Raw genomic sequence first — 21,925 nt, forward strand, 5'->3', positions numbered from 1 at the left:
AATATCACATCGTCACTGCTAGGCACCCACTCTGTGCCCAGCCTTATGCTAGGTGCTTTGCACATGCTCTTTCCTTTAATCTTCAAGTTGCCTTATGAGGTAAATGCTGCTAAAAAGACTCGGAGACGTTCGTTACTTAAGTCCCTTCACCAGGAAGTGACAGCCAGAATTCAGACCTAGGTCTGCCTGATTCCGGGGCCCTTGCTTCTTGGGCTGTTCCTCACTGCCAGAAACTCCTCTTCAAGGCTGTTCTCAGAACTTGAATTAAAACATGGGCTCACCATTTCAGATTCTTTAGGCTTCGCCCCTCCCCCCGCCCAACCCCTGAGAGAGGATCTACGTGATGCCGTTAGATGTCTTGTATTGAGGAGCTTCGCATGGGGAGTCATGTTCTCATGGCTCATGGACCTATGTAGATGAATAAAGGAAAGGGGTTATTCTATCCCCAAGTACTTCAAACATACTGGAATAGGGTCTAGATCACTCTACTTATTTCTTCAACTGCTTTCCTCCAAGGAGCCAGTTTTCCCTCCATGCCTTGGGATTCCAGCATAGAGAGTTTGGAGTCTGTCCTATTTGAAATGTATTTTCACTGCCTGCTTTGGACATTTTTTCAGCCAAAGCTGTTAGGATTTCAGTACATTCAGGACAGTGGTGACAAGCTTCAGTCCTCAAGTCTTCTCTGTCTCCTCAGTTAATAGAAAGGAAACGTAGCCCATCTGTCTGGACCTCTGTAGAAGAATTTGGAGAAAAAAAAAATAACACGTAAGAAATGTTCCCTTATTTTGTGAGCTACCTTTAGTCTGTCCCGTTGCTCTGCAACGGAAAGCTTTTGCAAAAATACTTGAGTTTTCCTCTTCAAATAAGATAGAGTTTTTAAAAAACAAAAAAATATCTAGAACAGTATTTCTTCAACTTTGATTATGAGACAGTCTTTGAGGATAACTGTTGTTATGTTTTACTCCCATAAAGATAAGCCCACGAATATCCAAAAGCCAATAGACTGAGTCAGCACACGTTTTATCTGTAAAATGAGGGAATTGAACGGAAATGGAGATGATGTCTAGTGCAGCATCCACCGTTCGTGCGTATCGCAGTCTGTGGAAAGACAATTGCTGTCGGTCCAGCAGATGTAACCTGTCGGGTCAGTTCTCATTCTCCCCTTGGCTCGGGCACAATAGCTCCATGAAGAGAAGGCGGCACTAAAGACAGGAGGAGATAGGATAACTTGGAGTGGCCTGTATTTTGTTTTCACTACAGATAAACACAGGGCATTCATCTCAGCAGGAGGGCTGCCTGGGTAAGAGGAAGCACCGAGCCGATGGGTATAAGGCCATGGGTGAGCTACCAGGAAAGAGGGGGGGACAGTGGGGGTAGAGCACTGAGATAGTTGGGGGGAAGGATAACAAACTACTAAATTGTTTTGGCTGCATAATTCTTCATAGTCTTTCTTAATAGGGAGCCAGGGGGGCGGGGTGGGGGGGGGGGAGAAGTGGGCAGGGGAAGACACACACGTGGAAGAGGTTACTTGCACAGAGCCCGCCAGTAAGCTTGTAGGTATTAATGCCATTTTTATGTTTTCAAAGCCAAAGGACATTCGGAGCCTCAAGGTTGAGGAACTGTGTTTAACCAGACATGTGACACTCACGTTCTTTCTCTTCATAACATTGTCTGACTGGATATTAACTAGTGTTACACAAACCCGACATGTTAATGGGCCTGAAAAAACGTAGAAGAAAGGGCTGGAATAGGAAGAATAGGGGAGTTTCCAAGGCAAGAACAAAAATGCATGGCTCCCAGCCGCACCGCTAACTCCCTCTGACCTCCGCGTGGAAGAGTTTGAGTCTTCGCTCCCCTTTTCTCCACCTACTAACGTGTTTGATCTTCTGGCAACTGGTTCTCTATTTATCACAACATGGTTCTTTTTTTTTTTTTTTTTCAAATTGAGATATAGTCCGCATAATAGAATATGCAACATTATAAAGTATATAGTCCAATGGTATACTTTGATAGACAATAATCACTGCTAATCCAGAACATTGTCATCGCCCCCCTCGAAAGAAATACCATACCCATCAGCCTTTACTCCCCATTCTCCCCTCTTCCCAGGCCCCTGGCAACAACTAATTTACCTTCTGCCCCTATGGATTTGCCTATTCTGGACATTTCATAGAAATGTGTGTCTAGTTTCTTTCACATGGCTTGTTGGCTTCAAGATTTATCCGGTTGTAGCATGTTTCAGTACTTCATTCCTTTTTTTAATGTTTATTTATTTTTGAAAGAGAGCACACACAAGCAGGGAAGGGGCAGAGAGAGAGGGGGACAGAGGATCCAAAACCACAGAGCCTGATGTAGAGCTCGAACTCATGAACTGTGAGATGACGACCTGAGCCAAAGTCAGATGCTTAACCGACTGAGCCACCCAGGTGCTCCAGTCACATTTTGTTCATCCATTCGTGAGTTATTGGACATTTGGATTATTTTGACTTTTTGGCTATTGTGAATAATGCTGCTATGAGTATTCATGTACAAGTTTTTGTGTGGTCATATGTTTTTAATTCTCTTGGGTACATACCTAAGAGTGGAATTGCTGGGTCATGTAGTAACTCTATATTTAACCCTTTTGAGGAACTGCCGAACTGTTTTCCACAGTGACTACACCATTTTACATTCCCACCAATGTATGAAGATTCTGGTTTCCCCAAATCTTGCTACCACTTATCATTGTCTCTCTGTTCGATCATAGCCATCTTAGTGAGTGTAGAGTACTATCTCATTGTAGCTTTGATTTATATTTCCCTAATGACCTAAGACATTGAGCATCTTTTCATGTGCTTATTGGCCATTCATGTATTTTCTTTGGCGAAATGTCTCTTCAAATCCTTTACCCATTTAAACATTTGATTATTTGTCTTTTCACTGAGTTTTAAGAGTTCTTTATATATTCTGGATGTTCTGGATACTAGACTTGTATCAGACATATGATAGTTTTGGGTTGTTTTTTTATTTTTAAATAAAGTCCAGTTTATCTATTTTTCCTTTGGTTTGTTGTGCTTTTTGTGTCATGTCTAAGAAACTGGCGCCTAAATCCAAGGTCATAAAGATTTCTCTCCTGAGAGTTTTATAGCTTGAGCTCTTCCATTTAGGTCTTTGACTCATTTTGAGTTAATATTTATATATGGTGTGAAGTGTAGGAATCCAACTACATTATTTGGTATGGGGATATACGGTTGTCCCAGCATCATTTGAAAAGACTAGTCTTCCCACGTTGAATGGTGTTGGCACCCTTGTTGAAAATCAGTGGGCCATAAATGTGAGGATTTGTTCCTGGACTGTCAGTTCTGTTCCATCAACTTACATGTCTGTTCTTTTGCCAGTACCACACCGTGCTTACTGTAGTTTTGAAGTAGGTTTTGAAACCAGGGCATGTGAGTCTTCCCATTTTGTTGTTCTGTGTCAAAATCGTTTTGGAGCACCCGGGTAGCTCAGTTGGTTAAGTGGCCGGCTCTTGATTTCAGCTCAGGTCATGACCTCATGGTTTGTGAGATGGAACCCTGTGTTGCAATCTGCACTGACAGCATGGAGCCTGCTTGGGATGCTCCCTCTCCTTCTCCCTCTGCCCCTCCCCTGCTCACACTTTTCCCCACTCACACTCGCTCATGTTTGCTCTTCTGCACGGGTGTGTATGCTCGCTGTCTCTCAAAATGAATAGATAAACTTTTTTTTTTTTTTAAAAAGATCATTTTGGCTATTCTCGGTCCCTTGAATTGACATACAGATTTTAGAATTAGCTTGCCAATTTTTGGAAAGAAGTCAGTTGGGGTTTGGATAGGGATTATACTGAAACCACAGTTCAATTTGGGGTATAGTGCCATTTTAACACTATTGTCTTCTGATCCGTGAACATGGCATATCTTTACATTTATTTCAATCTTCTTTAATTTCTTTCAACAACGTTTTGTGGTTTTTAGTGTGATTCTTGCACTTCTTTGGTTAAATGTTTTCCTAAGTATTTTGTTCTTTTGAGTACTGTTATACATGGAATTGTTTTCCTAATTTCATTTTTGGAATAGTCATTGCTGATGTATAGAAATAAAGCTAATTTTTACATATTGATCTTGTGTCCTGTAACCTTGCTGAACTCATTTATTAGTGCTAAGGTTTTTTTTCTACATTCCCAGGAATATGTCTTGTGGTCTTCTAGTTACCCAGGAAGATGTTGGAGCATTTCAAAGTCCCTATGGACATCTCATTTCTCAGCTTTTTCCTTTTAGGCTTTTTGTTTAGGCTATTTTTTGTCTTGTTATCAATTGCCTCACATAGCTGCCAGATTAAAACATTTATCTATAATTGTTTTCAAAAAATGCCCCTTGGGAAGAGGCTATTTTAGCACTGTGCAGTTCTCAGTGAGGTCAAGGGCAAGGCTTTCAAGTGAAGTTTTTTAGGGACCCCACTAGACAGGTAAAACAATGACAGTTTGTTCCTTGGGAATGAGGCTTTAAGGAACTTCAGCTCCATTCTGTTCCCCTGGGATGTGGGCAATTTTTAAGGCTACCATCAGGATGGAGAGCAGAGGTTGAGGACAAGTTAAAACAACAGAGCTCACTGTTCTCATAGAAATTAGTAATTTTTTCTTTAATAAATGCTCTCCGGGTTGCTGCAAGCCCATTGGTTAAAATTTCCAAAGTTCTGAGAAAGTTGATTTTGACCATTTTTGCTAGTTTTTGTTGTTGTTGTTGCTTTTACGGAAGGATGAATTTTCAGACGTCCTTCCTTTCTCATTTTCACTGATTCACCTGTAACAGGGCTTTAAAATGTCTAAAGTCTCAGGGCACCTGGGTGGCTCAGTTAACTGCCTGACTCTTGATTTCGGCTCAGGTCATGATCTTGCGGTCATGGGATCAAGCCCCATGTCAGGCTCTGCACTGGGCATGGAGCCTGCTTGGGATTCTCTCTCTCTCTCTTCCTCTGCCTCTCCTTCACTCATACTCTTGTACTCTCTCTCTCAAAAAATAGAATACAAAAATAAAAAATGAAATCTCTAAAGTCTCAATGATCACAGGCTAATTAAATACTTAATCATGGGAGATGATTAGAGGAAAGGAATAAAAATAGAAAATGTAATTCTTAGAGAAGCTCTCCCAGATGGAGAGATGAAGTTCAGCAAAGTGTTTCTATATTTAATGCTCTCAAAGTTAAGTTTAAGGTAACGGCTATTTTAAACCCCCTTTTTTTTTCATACAAGTTAAATACAGGCTTTGGAGTCAGAACTGAGTTCAGATTCCAGCTCTGCTTCTTGACTGGCTTGACAAACTGGGACAAATTATACAACCTCTCTGTACTTCAGTTTCCTCACTTGTAAAATGGGGTAATGATGTATCTATCACATAAGGTTATTGTGAGGTTTAAATGTGAAATGCTGATCACAGATGCCCTATAGCTCAATAGTATTGGTTGTGATGATTATCCTTATAATTTTGCAAAAGTACAGTGATGATTCTTGAGCAGAGTCAACTTAAAGGCAGATTTTCTTTTCTTTCTTCCTGTTTCCTTCACTTTATTTTTGCTGTAAAGAACTGAGAAGAAAATCTACTCGGCATTTTGGAATAAAAACTTGTGTCAAACAGTGACAAAATGTTATTTATTCAACAAGCCTTCACTAAGTAACTAGTAAATAACAAGCACTCTGTCAGGCACAGGGACAAAAATGACAATAGAGCATGGTCCCTGCCCTCAAGGAGCTGGCAGTCCAGGAGATGGATAAGGAAACGGGATCATATGCCACCTAACAAAGGCTGTCATAGGAGAATACACATGGTGGGGGTATAGCTTTCACCATTTCCTCTTAGATTAATCCCTTTGTCTTTGGCCCCCAAACTGAGAAATTGGTCCTATTTTTGTCTTTAACCGGGTGTTTTAAACTGTGGAATTTTTTACATTTCTAGAGATAAAGGAAAAGCACCTAGAATTATAGAGGACACTAGAAACAGTCTTTCCTACAGAGCCTGGGCTTCCTACCAGCATAGTCACTTCTAGGATTTTCAGCCCAAAAAGTTCTTTGGCATATCTTTGCTTTGCTGTCCACGTAAAAAAAAAAAAAATTTTTTTTCCTCTTTCTGTTCTCCACTTTATCGTCCAGAGAGCTGGGTAGTTCCCAAAGGAAGAGTGCTTTACAGAATCTAAGGGTGATTTATAGGCAAAGGCAGAAAATGATTAGTTTTCACCTTCCAGTTCCATACACCCAAAATGAACATAAACTTTCATGGTAGTCATTACTGGAAATGCAGATAATTTTAATTCCATTGCATTTTTCAGAATTATCAGTCGTAACCCTCTGTCAACTGTTGAAGATTCCTATCTTTTTAAGTTGCCAGCATTAAAATATTTGTAAGTATTGCAACAATCTCATGGCTCATGAGATGATTTCTGATCTTTTTTGTTGTCATCAAAAGATTAAGTATTTTGCGTTTTGGTTAAAAAGTCGTAATTTAAATTTTAACTGGGTTATTGAAATAAGCATTATTAGCAAAGAAAAAACGTATATGGGCAAGATAGCCTGCAGAGGAAGGAGTAGTATTGAAGAACACATAACAGACATGGGACTTGTAGATGTAGGTAGAAATACCATTTATCTCAAAGTGGAAAGTGGAGTAAGGTGTATATTAAAAGAAAAAAAGACTAATCAAGAGAGGTGGATGCAACTGAGAATGAAAATGAGGATAAGAGTAAAAAGGATTGTACTGTTGAGCACCAAGGTGATTAATTTGATGATGCACATAAAATGTCTTCATTGGGAGCTTTCTGAAATTATTGTCCATAGCAAGAAAACTCTTGAGCTGACTTGACAAAGAAGCCAGAATTGAAGTAATCACATGTTGTTAAGTATCTTTTTAGGTACAGAATTTTTATCCTTGGGTTCAAATCACGCATGTTTGGGCTTTCTCCTTCAGAGACATGGGATCAACACAGGTGTCACTTACAACAGTTGAGAGCCTCCTCATGATGACCCTTGAATTGGAAACACTGTAAGTTGATTTTTCTTATGTGTATTTTCACTTAGTTGTTTACTTAGATTTGTTTTATTGTTTTCTTAAGTCAGATTTATTGAGGTATAAAATTTACTCTTTTTAAGCATACAGTTTGATGAGTTTTGACAAACGTGTAGTTATGTAACCACCACCACATTTGAGACGTAGAACATTTCTGTCACCCCAAAAGGCCCCTATGTGCCTTTGCAGCCAATCCCCTTTTCTCACCACCAGCCCTGGCAACCACCAACCTAATTTTTGTCCCTATAGTTTTGCCTTTTCCACAGTGTCTTATAAATGAAATCATACCAGGGGCACCTGGGTGGCTCAGGCAGTTAAGCGTCCGACTTCAGCTCAGGTCATGATCTCGCGGTCTGTGAGTTCAAGCCCTGCAGCGGACTCTGTCCTGACAGCTCAGAGCCTGGAGCCTGCTTCAGATTCTGTGTCTCCCTGTCTCTCTACCCCTTCCCCACTTGCACTCCATCTCTCTCTCTCTCTCAAAAATAAATGAACATTAAAAAAAATAAATAAATGAAATCATACAGTATGCAGTCTTCTGTGATTGGATCCTTTCAGCATAATCCTTTTGAGATTCATCCATGTTTTTTTTTTTAACTTTTTTAACGTTTATTTATTTTTGAGAAACAGAGAGCATAAGCAGGAGAGGGGCAGAGAGAGAGAGAGAGAGACACAGAACCCGAAGCAGGCTCCAGGCTCTGTCAGCGCAGAGCCCAATACAGGACATGAACCTGCGGAACATGAGATCATGGCCTGAGCCAAAGTCGGTCACTTATGTGACTGAGCCACCCAGGCACCCCAGAGACTCATCCATGTTTTTGCACATGTCAGTAGTTCATTTCCTTTTTATTGCCGAGTAGTATTGCAGTTGTGAGGATATACCAGTTTGTTTATGCATTCATCAGTTAATGGGCATTTGAGTTGTTTCTAGCTTTTTGGCCTTTATGAATAAATTTGCTTAAAACACTTACATGCAGGTCTTCGTGTGAGCATATGTTTTCATTGGGGGAGGGGGGCAGGTGGTAAAATACCTAATGGCAGGATTGCTACATCATATGCTGAGTGTATATTTAACTTTTTAAGAAACTGCTTACCTGTTTTCTAAAGTGGATGTACCATTTTGCATTCCAGCCAGCAGTATATGAGATCTTCTATCTATCCTTTCTTCTAATGTCTTTATCTATTTTTCATAAGGTGAATGTTGGCCTTAAAATTGAGTTGGGAAGTATTCCCCTCTCTTCAATTCTCTAGTACTGTTTGTGCAGAATTGGCATTATTTTTTCCTTAAATGTTTGCTAGAATTCACCAGTGAAGCCATGTGGGCTTGAAGCTTTCTTTGTGAGAAAGTGTTAAACTACAGATTTTATTTTTGTAATAGTGCTACTTAAATTACATACTTTATTTTTTTGAGTAGTTCATGTCTTTCAGGGAATCTATTTCATCTTGAAGTTATTGACATAAAGTATTTTATAATAATCCCTTATTATCCTTTTAGTATCTGTAGAATTGTAGTGATGTCATTCCTCTCATTTTTGATATTGATAATTTGGTCTTCTCTTGTCTTTTCTTGATAAATCTGGCCAGAAGTTTATCAGTTTTACTTATCTTCTCTAAAAAGTGCCTTTTCATTACACTGACTTCTCTATTTTTGTTTTCCTTTTCAAAAATTTCTGCTTTGATCTTTATCATTCCATTTTCTCTCCTTACTCAGTGATGAATTTCCTTTTCTTTTTCTAGTTTCTTAAAAGTGGACACTGGGGAAGATGAATACTATATGAGCAACATCCCACATGTTGACATGTTGTGTTTTCAGTTTCAGTTGGTACAAAATAGTTTCTAATATCCATTTTGACTTATTTGACCAATAGGGTTACTTAGGAGTGTGTTGGTTAGTTTCTAAATATTTGGAGATTTTACAGATCTGTTAATTTGTTATTTAATTCCATTGTGGTCACAGAACAATATGTTGGATGACTGAAATCCTTTTAAATTTATTGAGGCTTGTTTTATAGCCAATGAATTCTGGTAATAGATGAGAATATGGCCTATTTTGATAAATATTATGTGTCCACTTGAAAGAAAATATGTAGTCTGCTGATTTGGTGTGGAGTATTCTATAAATGTCAACTAGGTCAAGTAGGTTGGTAGTATTTTTCAAGTCTGATGTATCATTACTCATTTTCTATATATTTTTTCTGTCAATTATTGAGAGAGGGATATTGAAATCTCCAACTATAATTGAGTGCTTATGTGTCTCTCTTTCCTATTCTCCTTAATATATTTGGAAGTTCTATTATCAGATACATAAATTCTTAAGTTATGTCTTTTCTAATAGTTGACATTTCTATCACAATGGAATAACCTCATTTATCCCTGGTAATATCTTTGCTTTGAAATTGACTTTGTCCTATAGTAAATATAGCCACTCAAGGTTTCGTTTGATTAGTGTTAGCAAAGCATAATTTCTTCCATATTTTTAACCTACTTATATCTTTGTATTGAAGATGAATCTTATAGACAGCATATAGTTGGCTTTTGCTTTTTTATCCAGTATGACAACTCTATCTTTTAATTAGGTGATTATACCATTTATATTTAATGTAATTATTTATATGCTTACATTTAAAGCTACTGTCTACTCTTTTCTATGTATCCCATCTGTTCTTTGTTTCTTTTCTTTTTCTTTTTCTTCTTCTTCCTGCTCTTGGGTTGATTTAGTACGTTTTATTATTTTTTGGTGGGGGGATAAATAGTTACAACTCAGGTTTTGTTATTTTAGTAGCTGTTTAATGGTTTGTAGTGTTCATGTTTAACTTATCACAGTCTATCTTCAAATGATATTATATGATTTCATGAATAGTATAAGAACCTTACAATAAATAGTGTACTTCCATTGTTCCCCTCCTGACCTTTGTGCTATTGTTTTCATACATTTTACTTTTAGCACACCATATTATTTTTTTTGTTTAAATAGTCAGTTATCTTTTTTTATTTTTGTATTTTTGAGAGAGACAGAGTGCAAGTGGGGGAGGGGCAGAGAGAGAGGGAGACACAGAATCTGAAGCAGGCTCCAGGCTCTGAGCTGTAGACACAGAGCCTGATGTGGGGCCTGAAATCACAGACTATGAGATCATGACCTGAGCTGAAGTCAGATGCTTAACTGACTGAGCCACCTGGGTGCCCCTCAATTATCTCTTTTATTGAAGTATATATAGATCATGTAATATTAAATTAGTTTCAGGTGTACAACACAGTGATCTTTTATATACATTATGAAATGCTCACAACACAGTGATCAATTATATACATTATGAAATGCTCACCACAATAAGTATATTACAGTATTATTGACTATATTCCCTATGCTGTACTTTTCATCTGGTGACTTATTTATTTTATAACTGCAAGTTGGTACCTCTTAACCCTTTTCACTCATTTTGTCCATATCCCCAGTTTGTTCTCCGTATTTACAAGTGTTTTCTCTTTTTTGTTGTTGTTTATTCATTCATTTGGTTTTTTGTTTATTTTTTGTTTATTTTTTACCTTGTTTTATTTTTTATTTTTTAAAATTTGCATCCAAATTAGTTAGCATATAGTGCAACAATGATTTCAGGAGTAGAGTCCTTAGTGCCCCTTACCCATTTAGCCCATCCCCCCTCCCACAACCCCTCCAGTAACCCTCAGTTTGTTTTCCATATTTATGAGGCTCTTCTGTTTTGTCCCCCTCCCTGTTCTTACATTATTTTTGTTTCCCTTCCCTATGTTCATCTGTTTTGTCTCTTAAAGTCATCATATGAGTGAAGTGATAGGATTTTTGTCTTTCACTGACTAATTTCACTTAGCGTAATACCCTCCAGTTCCATCCATGTAGTTGCAAACGGCAAGATTTCATTCTTTTTGATTGCCAAGTAATACTCCATTGTATATATATACCACATCTTTCATCCATTCATCCATCAATGGACATTTGGGCTCTTTCCATACTTTGGCTATTGTTGATAGTGCTGCTATAAACATTGGGTGCACATGCCCCTTCAAATCAGCATTTTTGTATCCTTTGGTTAAATGCCTAGTAGTACAATTGCTGGGTTGTAGGGTAGTTCTATTTTTAACTTTTTAAAAACCTCCATACTGTTTTCCAGAGTGGCTACAGCAGTTTGCATTCCCACCAGCAGCGCAGAAGGGTTCCCCTTTCTCCACATCTGTTGTTTCCTGAGTTATTAATTTTAGCCATTCTGACACATGTGAGGTGGTATCTCATTGTGATTTTGATTTGTATTTCCTTGATGATGAGTGATATTGAGCATCTTTTCATGTGTCTGTTAGCCTTCCGGATGTCTTCTTTGAAAAACTGTCTATTCATGTCTTCTGCCCTTTTCTTAACTGGATTATGTATTTGATTTTTTGGGTGTTGAGTCCTTTATATATTTTGGATACTAGCCCTTTATCAGATTATGTCATTTGCAAATATGTTCTCCCATTTCATCAGTTGCCTTTTAATTTTGTTGATTGTTTCCTTTGCTGTACAGCTTTTTATCTTTTTTTCATGGATGTTTATTTTTGAGAGAGAGAGCACAAGAGTGGGGTAGGGGCAGAGAGTGAGGGAGACAGAGGATCTGAGCAGGCTCCGCACTGTCAACAGAGAGTCGATGCGGAACTCGAGCTCACAAACCGTGAGATTATGACCTGAGCTGAAGTCAGAAGCTTAACCGACTGAGACACCCAGGTGCCCCAGAAGGTTTTTATCTTGATGAGGTCCCAATAATTCATTAAAAAAAATGTTGTTTGTTTGTTTGTTTATGTTTATTTTTGAGAGAGAGAGACAGAGTGCAAGCAGGGGAGGGGCAGAGAGAGAGAGGGAGACACAGAATCTGAAGCAGGCTCCAGGCTCCAAGCTGTCAGCACAGAGCCTGACACGGGGCTCAGACTCACGAACTGTAAGATCATGATCTGAGCCAAGTGAGATACTTAACCAACTGAGCCACCCAGGTGCCCCTATTAATTAATTAATTAATTAAGAACATGGACACACACATACATGTATGCATGGGGGGGAGCAGAGAGAGAGGGAGAGAGAGAATCTCAAGTGGAGAGAGAATCCTGATGCGGGATTCAATCCACGACCCTGAGATCACGACCTGAGCCAACACCAAGAGTCAGGCATTCAACCCGCTAAGCCACCCAGGCACTCCTCAGTAGTTCATTTGTACTTTTGTTTCCCTTGCCTCTGGAGACATGTCTCTAGTAAGAAGTTGCTTTAGCTGAGATCAAAGAGGTTTCTGCCTGTGTTCTCCTCTAGGATTTTGATGGTTTCCCGTCTCACATTTAGGTCTTTCATCCATTTTGAATTTATTTTTGTGTATGGTGTAAAAAAGTGGTTTAGTTTCATTCTTCTGCACGTTACGGTCCAGTTTTCCCAACACCATTTATTGCGAAGACTATCTTTTTTCCACTGGATATTCTGCTTTATCGAAGATTAGTTGACCATATATTTGTGGCTCCATTTCTCGGTTCTCTATTCTATTCTATTGATCTATGTGTCTGTTTTTGTGCAGTACCACACTGTCTTGATGATTCCAGCTTTGTAATACAGTTTGAAGTCCAGAATCATGATGCCTCCAGCTTTGTTTGTTTGTTTTTTCCCAACATTATAATTCGGGGTCTTTTCTTGTTCCATACAACTTTTAGAATTGTTTGTTCTCGCTCTGTGAAAAATACTGGTGTTTGATAGGGATTGAATTGAATGTGTAGTTTGCTTTGAGTAGTATAGACATTTTAACAATATTTGTTCTTCCAATCCTTGAGCATGGGATGTTTTTCCATTTCTTTCTGTCTTCTTCAATTTATTTTCATAAGCGTTCCATTGTTTTCAGCATACAGATCTTTTACCTCTTTGATTAGGTTTATTCCTAGGTATCTTATGGTTTTTGGTGTATTTTTTTTTTAATTTTAGAGTCAGAGTGTACAAGTTGGGGAGAGGGGCAGAGGAGAGAGAGAGAGAGAGAGAGAGAGAGAGAGAGAGAATCTTAAGAGAATCTTAATCTAATCCATGCTGAGTGTGGAGCCTGACACAGGGCTCGATCTCACGACCCTGAGATCCTGAGCCGAAATCAAGAGTAGGATGCTTCATCGACTTAGCCCATCCAGGCACCCCTTGTTTGTTTGTTTTTTTCTGAGATTCTACATATAAGTGAAATCATATAGTGAAATGATATACATACATATAGTGAAGTGAAATCATAACCTATATAGTTACCAGTTCTAATGTTCTTCATTCCTTTGTGTGGATCCACATTTCCGTCTGCTATCCTTTTCCTTCTGCTTAAAAATACTTTCTTTAGGGGCACCTGGGTGGCTCAGTCAGTTAAGCATCCAACTCTTGATTTTGGCTCAGGTCATAATCTCACAGTTTGTGAGCTCAAGTCCCGCGTTGGGCTTTGCTTGGGATTCTCTGTCTCCTCAGTGCTCTTTCCCCCTTGCACACGCATACTGCACGTGCCCTCTCTCTCTGTCTCTCAAATAAACATTTAAAAAAATACTTCCTTTGGCATTTCTACAGTGTAAGCCTGCTAATGATGAATTCTTCCAGCTCTTGTATGTCTCAGATAGTCTGTCTTGCTTTTATTTTTGAAAGATTTGGGTATAGAATTCTAGCTTGATAGCTATTTGGTCCCCCTCTCCTTTTCACTGCTTGAAAGATGTTGCCCCACCGAGTTCTGGCTTACATTATTTCCAACAAGAAATATGTTGTCATTGTTATATCTTTGTTGCTCTGTGTGTCATGTGTGGTTTTGTTCCTTTGGCTGCTTTTAAGATTTGCTCTTTATCGCTGGCTTTGACCAGTTTGATTATCATGTGCCGTGGTGTAGTTTTATCCGTGTTTAATGGATTAAACTAAACATGTAGTTTAATCCATGTTGTGCTCAGATTTCATTGACCTTGCTGGATTTGTGAGTTTATAGGGTTTACTTATTTGGAAATGTGGGGGCTATTAGTTTTTCAAATTTTTTTTATATCTCCTCTCCTTCGTGGACTCTAAGTATACATATATTAGGCCACTTGAAGTTGTTGCACAATTCATTGAGTTAAGGAGAGGCATGGGGTTTTTTCCATATATGAAATACTGTTATAATAACTTTTTTAAATGCCCTTGTCTGCTAATTGTAGCATTTGTGTAGATTATGGATTAGTTTTTGATTGATTGCTTTTTTAAAAAAAAAATTTAACATTTGTTTATTTTTAAGACACAGAGAGTGATCAGGGAAGGGGTAGAGAGAGAGGAAGTTAAATCTGAAGCAGGTTCCAGACTCCGAGCTCTCAGCACAGAGCCTGATGTGGGGCTCAAACCCATGAACCACGAGATTATGACCTGAGCCAAAGTTGATTGCTTTTTATCCTCAGTATGGGCCATATTTCAGATTTATTCAAACTCTTAGAAGTCTACCCTCTTTCTGTGTGCTCTCAACCCGAAGTGAGACTTTTGGCTTGGAAGGAGTTACCTGTGTATTAAACTACTGATCAGTGTCACCCAGTTCTAATCTCTATCTCATTCTAAGGGTACCATACCCCATGTCATCCTTACCTTTCCGTTGGGCACCTCTGTCCTTCTATCTGTGTATTTATAATATTCAAGAGCAGCAGTTGGCCAACTGGTCCCTACCCAACCATCCAGGCCATGTGCCTCAAGAATTCCTTTTTGCACAGCCCTGTGATGACTTTGGCCCGCCTCTTCTACCTGCTCGAGTAACTCCTTTACCACTAATTTAATTGTCTGTGTTTCCATTTATAGGATTTTACCTAGCCGTATGGCCTGCTGTCTCTGCCAATTTAAAAATACTATTGAGGTTGTCTGTAAGACAGTCAAGCTACATTGTGACAGTGCATGTCTGACAAATGGCACACGTTGTGGTAAGTCCTAATTGCCTGATGATAAATTTGTAAATTTTTATTTTATTTGTGGTTTAACTTTTATTTTTAATCAACAATGATAATTTTTTTTAATGTTTATTCATTTTTGAGAGAGAGAGCATGCACGTGCGTGAGCTGGGAGGGGGCAGAGAGTGAGTGAGGGGGACAGAGAATCCGAAGCAGGCTCTACACTGACAGCAGCAAGCCCCATGCGGGGCTGAACTGTGATATCATGACCTGAGCCAAAGTCGGATGCTTAACTGACTGGGCCACCCAGGCACCCTAACAATGGTAAATTTTTAAACTAATGATGTCATTGCATTATTTTTACTCATTCAGAGTTCAGATCCCTAAATTTCTAAGAACTATTCCTTTGTGAAAAGTCAGATTCTCAGTTACATTATTAAGTCAACTACCCACCCCCAAATGAAAACCTGTTCACATAGTGCATCACAGCTTATAAGCTGATTTTACGTGCGTTAGGTCTCAGGTGCCCTTTGTCTTATAGGACAGGTGGAGATACCTTTTTGTTTATTTTGTTGTTTTTATAAGTGTGTAAGAGTACAAGTGATGCTGATTTCTGAAAAAGTTTTATTTGGAGCCTCTGTGTTTCTGTGCCCTAACCAGAAGCTGCTACCCAACCGTTCTAACAGATGAGAGGGCTCTTCTATTCTTGGGCTGTCCAACTCTTGTTCTGAATCTTAAGCTTTTCTATCCAAAACACAGGTGCTTTTAGGTATTTTTCTGTTCTTAGGTTTTATTGGCACTAACTTGGTGACTTCCAAAATGTGCTTTTGCACCTGGATAGCTTGAATATGGGTCCCTGTCAATGGTCTAGGGCACAGCATAAATTACACTTTGCTACTTCTATAAGTGGTGTTGCTTGTTTTCCAAAACAATGTTTTACCAATTATCTTACTCCCTTCTCCCTTAGAGGTGGGCAGAATAGGCATTTTTTTTTTTTATCTCCTTTGACAGGCGAGGAAAAATGAGATCAGAGGTGCCTTAGCCTAGCACTCGAGTCTCCTCTCCCGTTTTGGGCGCTCCGCCAGCCCGCTGCTCCTCCTCTCTCGTGACCTTTATCACCTCCTCCTCCGATTCTCACCAGCACCACTAAAAATACTTTTAATTCTTCTGGAAAAACCCAGCTGCACAGTGCTGTTCAGTGTACACAAGCTGTACGCTTGACCTTCATGTAGTTGGAAGCTCTGGATGGTTCTCTCAGTAAAGCTAGAAATCTGGAAATGAAAGGAAATGAAAGCAAAGTAGGCATTTGACCAAAGTTTCTTTATCCCTTCTGCATTTTAAAACCTCAAGTATCATTCCGTTGATTTTTTTGAATGCCCCACAGTGGCATCTCTCTCATAGCTGGAAAATCTCTTAACCTATACCCCACATCTCTGCCCAAATTTAAGCAAAGAACCAGGGTGGACTTAGCGGGTCTTGTGTTTAGTTTTTTCTGTCTAGAGCTTATGTTACGGGAGGTGCGATATATGGGAGCAGGGACCAAGCGAAGGAATTGGTGGGTGGGCGGAGAGGGCGTGTCCAGATGAGGGCCTGCTGGTGACGGGTGTTGTCCCGTGCATATGTGATGGTAGCAAGAACTCAAGCCCACTGAAGACGTAGAAGGAGGAAGACTCGCGCTCCCTCTGCCCCCGAAGCAGGACAGGGTGGGGTATGTGAATGCCAGGAGTCGCACTAGAGCTGCACACAGTTTAGCCGAGTATCTTCCGGCCTTGGCTTTTCTTGAGGCCTGGGCAATCGGCCCTTAGGGACCAATGGAATAACTCTAAATATACTTATTCACACTGTGGAATGTTCTGAGGAAATAGCTACTTTTTCAAAACACATCTTTTTGTCCTTTTGTTGTTGCCAATCGTGGGTCCAAGTTTGAGTTCGTCTCCTCTCTAAATGGCGCTCGAGTATTTGCTGATTCTTAATTTGCTTGACTGGGACGTATGACTGTGCATTGACAAAGAGCTGTGCTGTCAGTCTTCCATTATCAGAACTCATCTCTTCTTCTTCTTCGACAGATCAGGAAGTATACCTAAGGAAGGCAGAGGGATCATTCATGAAGGTATTGACAGCTCGAAAGAAGAGCGCCAGCACGGAGCTGACTATTGAGCCAGAGAAGGCGTCCTCAGACATAGATCGTGTCAGTTTGTCAGCCTTTATGAACGAGCAGCTAGACTTCAATGACGAAAGTGATGTCATTAGTGCACTGAATTACATATTGCCTTATTTCTCGGAGGGCAATCTAGAAGACGTAGAATCGACGCTGTTACCGTTCATTAAACTTCTGTTTTCAAATGTGCAAGAGGGAGACAAGCCCGTGGGTCACTCGATGAACGACACAGGGGACCCTTCTCTTAAACCTGGATCCAACAATTCAACTTACAAGAATAAACTGAGAAAACTCTACTTTCTGGAAAATTTGGTAGATGCAGAAATTCAGGAAAAAATTGATGACGTGAAAAAGAAAGAAAAAATGGCCATGCTTATACATTCCAGCCTTTTAGGTCCCAAGTTTAAACGTCAAATCTTTCCAAAGAAATTGGAAACTGCCCAACCGCAGGAGAAGAGCCTAGACGAGGTTGAGAGTGTGGGGAAAAAGTTCCTGAGAGTGAACAAGGTCATCAAGGGCCCAAAGGGCATACGGAAAAGGCACTTAAAAGAACTGAGACGTCAGAACATCCAGAGGAAACAGAGCGCCCAGCCATCTGTGGAGAACATGGCCAAGGAAAGAAGGCTCAGGACACCATCCCCGGGGGAGCTTCCCGTGGCGCACAGGCCCAGCAAATCAGTGGGAAGCTCCTTCAATACAGAGCCTTCGTTCATAGATGAGCACAAGGCAGCGGTCTCTTCTCTCATGAAGCAATACTTTTTGGACAGGCCTTCTGCCACCCCCGCTCCCAAGGAAAGAAGGCTCAGGAGACCATCCCCAGGGGAGCTTCCCGTGGCGCACAGGCCCAGCAAATTAGTGGGAAGCTCCTTCAATACAGAGCCTTCGTTCGTAGATGAGCACAAGGCAGCGGTCTCTTCTTTCCTGAAGCAATACTCTTTGGGCAGGCCTTCTGCCACCCCCGCTCCAAAATCCCCACCTGACGTGAAAAAAGAATCAAAAGACTTAACGTACACCATTTTTGTTTTAGAAGATGCAAATGCTAGAGTTAGAAATATGAAGCCTTTCAGACCAGCCTCACTCCCCAGAAAGACACACCACTTTCATAAAAGTCGCTCCCGTGTGGTCCACAGAACACCCAAGGCCAAACTGAATCGAAAGTCCAGAAAGGAAAGTTCACTCAGTAATAGACAGCTGCTTGCAAAGAGGCCTCCATCCTCTGCAGTCAGGAGCCTCATAAATTCCCCTTCACGAGAGGATTTTTCATCTCCGGGAGAACTGAGTCCTCAGAAAAATCCTTTTCCAGAATTATTTGCTCCTTCAGGAACTTACAGAGAAAACACTACTGTAGAGAACACTACTGCCCAAAATGTTTCTGAAGAAAATATTTCTACAGGAAACACTACTGTGCCAGAACAAACCCTCCCTGAATTCACAGACCGTAAGAATCTTTCCACTGCTAATTCTACTGTTACTGCAGACAACTCTATGCCGACCATTAAACAAACCAATGATACACAACGGGAATACCACAATGCGGGCACTGGCTTGCCCCCAAAAGCCACAGGCTTCACTGTGTCAAAGCTCTCGTCCCCAGGTGATCTGTTTGAAATTCAGTTAAACCAGCAGCTACAGTCCCTCATCCCCAGCAATGACGTGAGAAGGCTCATTTCTCATGTTATCCGGACTTTGAAAATGGACTGCTCTGAGACCCAGGTGCAGCTGGCCTGTGCCAAGCTCATCTCCAGAACAGGCCTCCTGATGAAGCTTCTCAGCGAGCAGCAAGAAGTAAAGGTGTCCAAGGCAGAGTGGGATACGGACCAATGGAAAAATGAGAATTATATCAATGAGAGCACAGAAGTCCAGAGTGAACAGAGAGGGCAGGAGTCAAGGGAGGTGAGGATAAATCCCCAAATGTGGGGTCTCGACATTTAGGTGGTTTAGGACATGGACCCAAGCACAAGGACCAGGGGCTCCTAGTCCGGGTCTTGTCTTGGCCACATAATTTTGGCTAAGGCAGTGATCTGCCACTTTGCTCATTTAGGAAACAGTGCCGCTGTTCCCAGAGGAGACAAAAAGAGGACCTAACATACAAGATACATCAAGTCTTGAAGAAAATGCTAATGATTAAGATTACATATCACATTAGATTTGGTATATTCCTTAAGAACCTATAAGCGATTCATCGGAAAGAATGGGGTTTTAGAGTCGTTAAAGAATAGTTAACTTTCATCCTATCTCTGTTTTCTAAAAAAATTGTTCTTTCCCTTTTTTTTAGCTCACAAAAGAAGTTCCAGGCTATGGCTATAACAACAAACTCATCTTGGCAATATCTGTGACTGTAGTAGTGATGATTTTGATCATAGTGTTCTGTCTCATTGAGGTAAGGACAACAATTAGTTCAGATTCCCAGACTATATTCCTTCTTTATAATAGATTCAGAACCCACAAACTGAAAATCAAAGCCACTTTCCCACCTATCACGACTTGATATCCCTCTTCAGTCTGGAGGACTGAGATATGCTTTGTCCTTTTATTGCAAAGTATATTCCAGGGATTTTAAAAGGAACCCCACTGCCGGGAGACATCTGTGGATTGTAACCAAGATAACAAGCCATTAGCTTGTTCTGAGACATTAGGTCTAAGAAGGCCACAGTTGACATGATAGTAAAATTTCTTCAACTCAAAAAAATGATGTCGATTCGATGCACTCACCAGTCATCCTCCTACTACCACTGATTTCTTTCCTCGTTGGCTAAAATGATGAGAGAGAAATAGTCTTCACCTTCATGGAGCTATCAGTCATCTTGGAAGAAAGGGCATGGCTTAGAGATAAAAGTGTCATCTTGTTGATTAATTAGATGTGCCTACAGCTCTCTCCCCCACTTCGCAAGGCATTGTGTAAACAGGTTCAGTTAAAACCCTGCAGCTAAAATCCTGCATCAGGCTACTCAGAGCGTGTCATAATTACAGTTGCCTATTCCTGGAGCTTGCCTGTTTACCTTTTATTCAATTATGTATGAATTGAATATATATTCAATATATTTATTCAAATATACATATGCTTATTATATATCTATATCTATATCTATCTATCTATCTATATATATATATATATATAGATATATATATATTGCCATCTGTCATGGCAACCCTCCATTTCAGCCAAAACAGCCCCTCACCATCCCCTAGTCAGACCATGCCCATTCCTACTTTTGTTGGTGACTTTGCCCACTTGAAATTCCTTTATTTCACTCTGCTGGTGGAAGTCCCGTGAGCCTTCAAAAGCCAACTCGAGTTCATCTTTCTTCACAAAGCCTTCCCCGAATACTGTAATACTCCTGGACCTAGTCCTTCTGTGAGATTGTCACCATTTCTTAGGGTCTACAGTGACGCATTCCCCTCCCCTGATAACAAAAATATGCTAAACAGTTTGTTAAAAGGCAGCTCCTCAAGAGAGAAATATCAAGGTCATGGATCAGAGCAGAGATATGTAAGGCTTCCTGGTCTATCAGACTTGAGTAAAACCTGACTGGATGTATTAACTGCTAAGGAGAAACATGTCTGTCTTCTGGAGGGTTGGTCAGTAGTAAAAGCATAGAAATGGTGAGGAAGAGACCAACATGGGCAGTGCCCACCTAGCCTTGCCTAAGAGTAGAGATGGCACCTCAGGCAGCAGATGAGAGTCAGGCCCACCAGCCGGGCTGTGCCCGCGGGGCAGATGGATGGATCTAGCTACCTCCGTCCTTTCCATGAAACACTGGATTCAGCTAATTACTTTTCTTCCACTTCTCTTCTCACCAAATAGCCTTCTGATTATACTTCAGTGTGCCACAGAGGCCTGTCTCCACAGGAGGTGATGCCCAATCATGTGGACACAGATGCCCTATCTGTGGAATGGATGTTTTCCTTATTGTCAAGTCATGACCTGACATTCTGATTTTGATCAATCCTGTGACATTGGTAAGGTGATATTGCCTCCATGCAGAAAGAAGTGTGTTCTCTCTTGATGAGATCAGAGTCTGATTTCTCAGCCTAAGAGCCTAGGAACTAGCATGGGGTCAACTTACCATGACCTCTGGGAAGAGAAATCATTGGCCATTGTCCAGTCAGTACTCTGCATCTTGAGGTGGCCTGCAGCCTTTTGCTTTTGGGAAGTTCTATAAACTCCTATTGCTGTTTTAAATTCCTATGTGGTTTAACCTTGTGTTTATATTTTTTTATGTGGTTTCATTATTTCCTCTCCCTACTTAGATGATACACTTTTTGAGGTCAGAGACCATGCAGTTTTTTTCCTGTAGTGGACAATAATGATGTTCAAAGGAAGAGATGAGGCATTGTGTCAATTTCACAATGAGGAATAATGCAACGTAATATTTATGTGAAGTAGCCTACAGAGTCCAGCAATAGACAGATCCGTGGGTGATGAGGACTTTTAAAATGTTACCTTTTAGAGGCGCCTGGGTGGCTCAGTTGGTTAAGCGTCCTACTTTGGCTCAGGTCATAATTTCATGGTTCAGGAGTTCGAGCCCTGTGTTGGGCTCTGTGCTGACAGCTCAGAACCTGGAGCCTGCTCTGGATTCTGTGTGTGTGTCTCTCTCTCTTTGCCCCTCTCTCACTCTTACTCTCTCTCTCTGTCGCTCTCAAAAATAAATAAATAAACATTGAAATGTTACCTTTTAGTATTCAAATCAGTGGAAGAAAATAAATAAATGGTAATAGAACAACTGCTTAATTATTTGGGAGGAAAATAACAACAGATCCCTATTTCTCACCTTAAAAAAACATATTTCAGTACATGTAAAAAAAGAGAAACAAGAACCCATCAAAGTACTAGAAGAAAATAGAA

The 21,925-nt window shown here is 40.3% G+C and overlaps 1 protein-coding gene and 1 long non-coding RNA gene across 5 annotated transcripts in view; one reads left to right on the top strand and one right to left on the bottom strand.

Annotated features, from left to right (window-relative positions):
* LOC144615414 (leucine-rich repeat-containing protein 37A2-like) overlaps nucleotides 1-21,925 on the top strand; it is a 45,153-nt gene that overhangs the window by 18,130 nt on the left and 5,098 nt on the right. For all 4 annotated transcript variants that reach the window (XM_078442360.1, XM_078442362.1, XM_078442363.1 and 1 more), the window contains 5 exons: nucleotides 6,316-6,387; nucleotides 6,951-7,025; nucleotides 14,836-14,954; nucleotides 16,988-18,972; nucleotides 19,355-19,459. In XM_078442360.1, the coding sequence (XP_078298486.1) occupies nucleotides 6,316-6,387; nucleotides 6,951-7,025; nucleotides 14,836-14,954; nucleotides 16,988-18,972; nucleotides 19,355-19,459 (2,356 nt within the window). The remainder of the gene's footprint in view (nucleotides 1-6,315; nucleotides 6,388-6,950; nucleotides 7,026-14,835; nucleotides 14,955-16,987; nucleotides 18,973-19,354; nucleotides 19,460-21,925) is intronic.
* On the bottom strand, nucleotides 695-13,385 carry LOC144615166 (uncharacterized). The gene is made up of 2 exons (XR_013553647.1): nucleotides 13,303-13,385; nucleotides 695-731 (listed from the first exon to the last, which is right to left on the bottom strand). It is a non-coding gene; the product is annotated as an uncharacterized LOC144615166 (long non-coding RNA).

This window comes from Panthera onca, assembly GCF_046562875.1.
Source record: "Panthera onca isolate mPanOnc1 chromosome E1 unlocalized genomic scaffold, mPanOnc1 haplotype 2 h2.Chr16_ul_3, whole genome shotgun sequence".
NCBI classification, from domain to species: Eukaryota; Metazoa; Chordata; class Mammalia; order Carnivora; family Felidae; genus Panthera; species Panthera onca.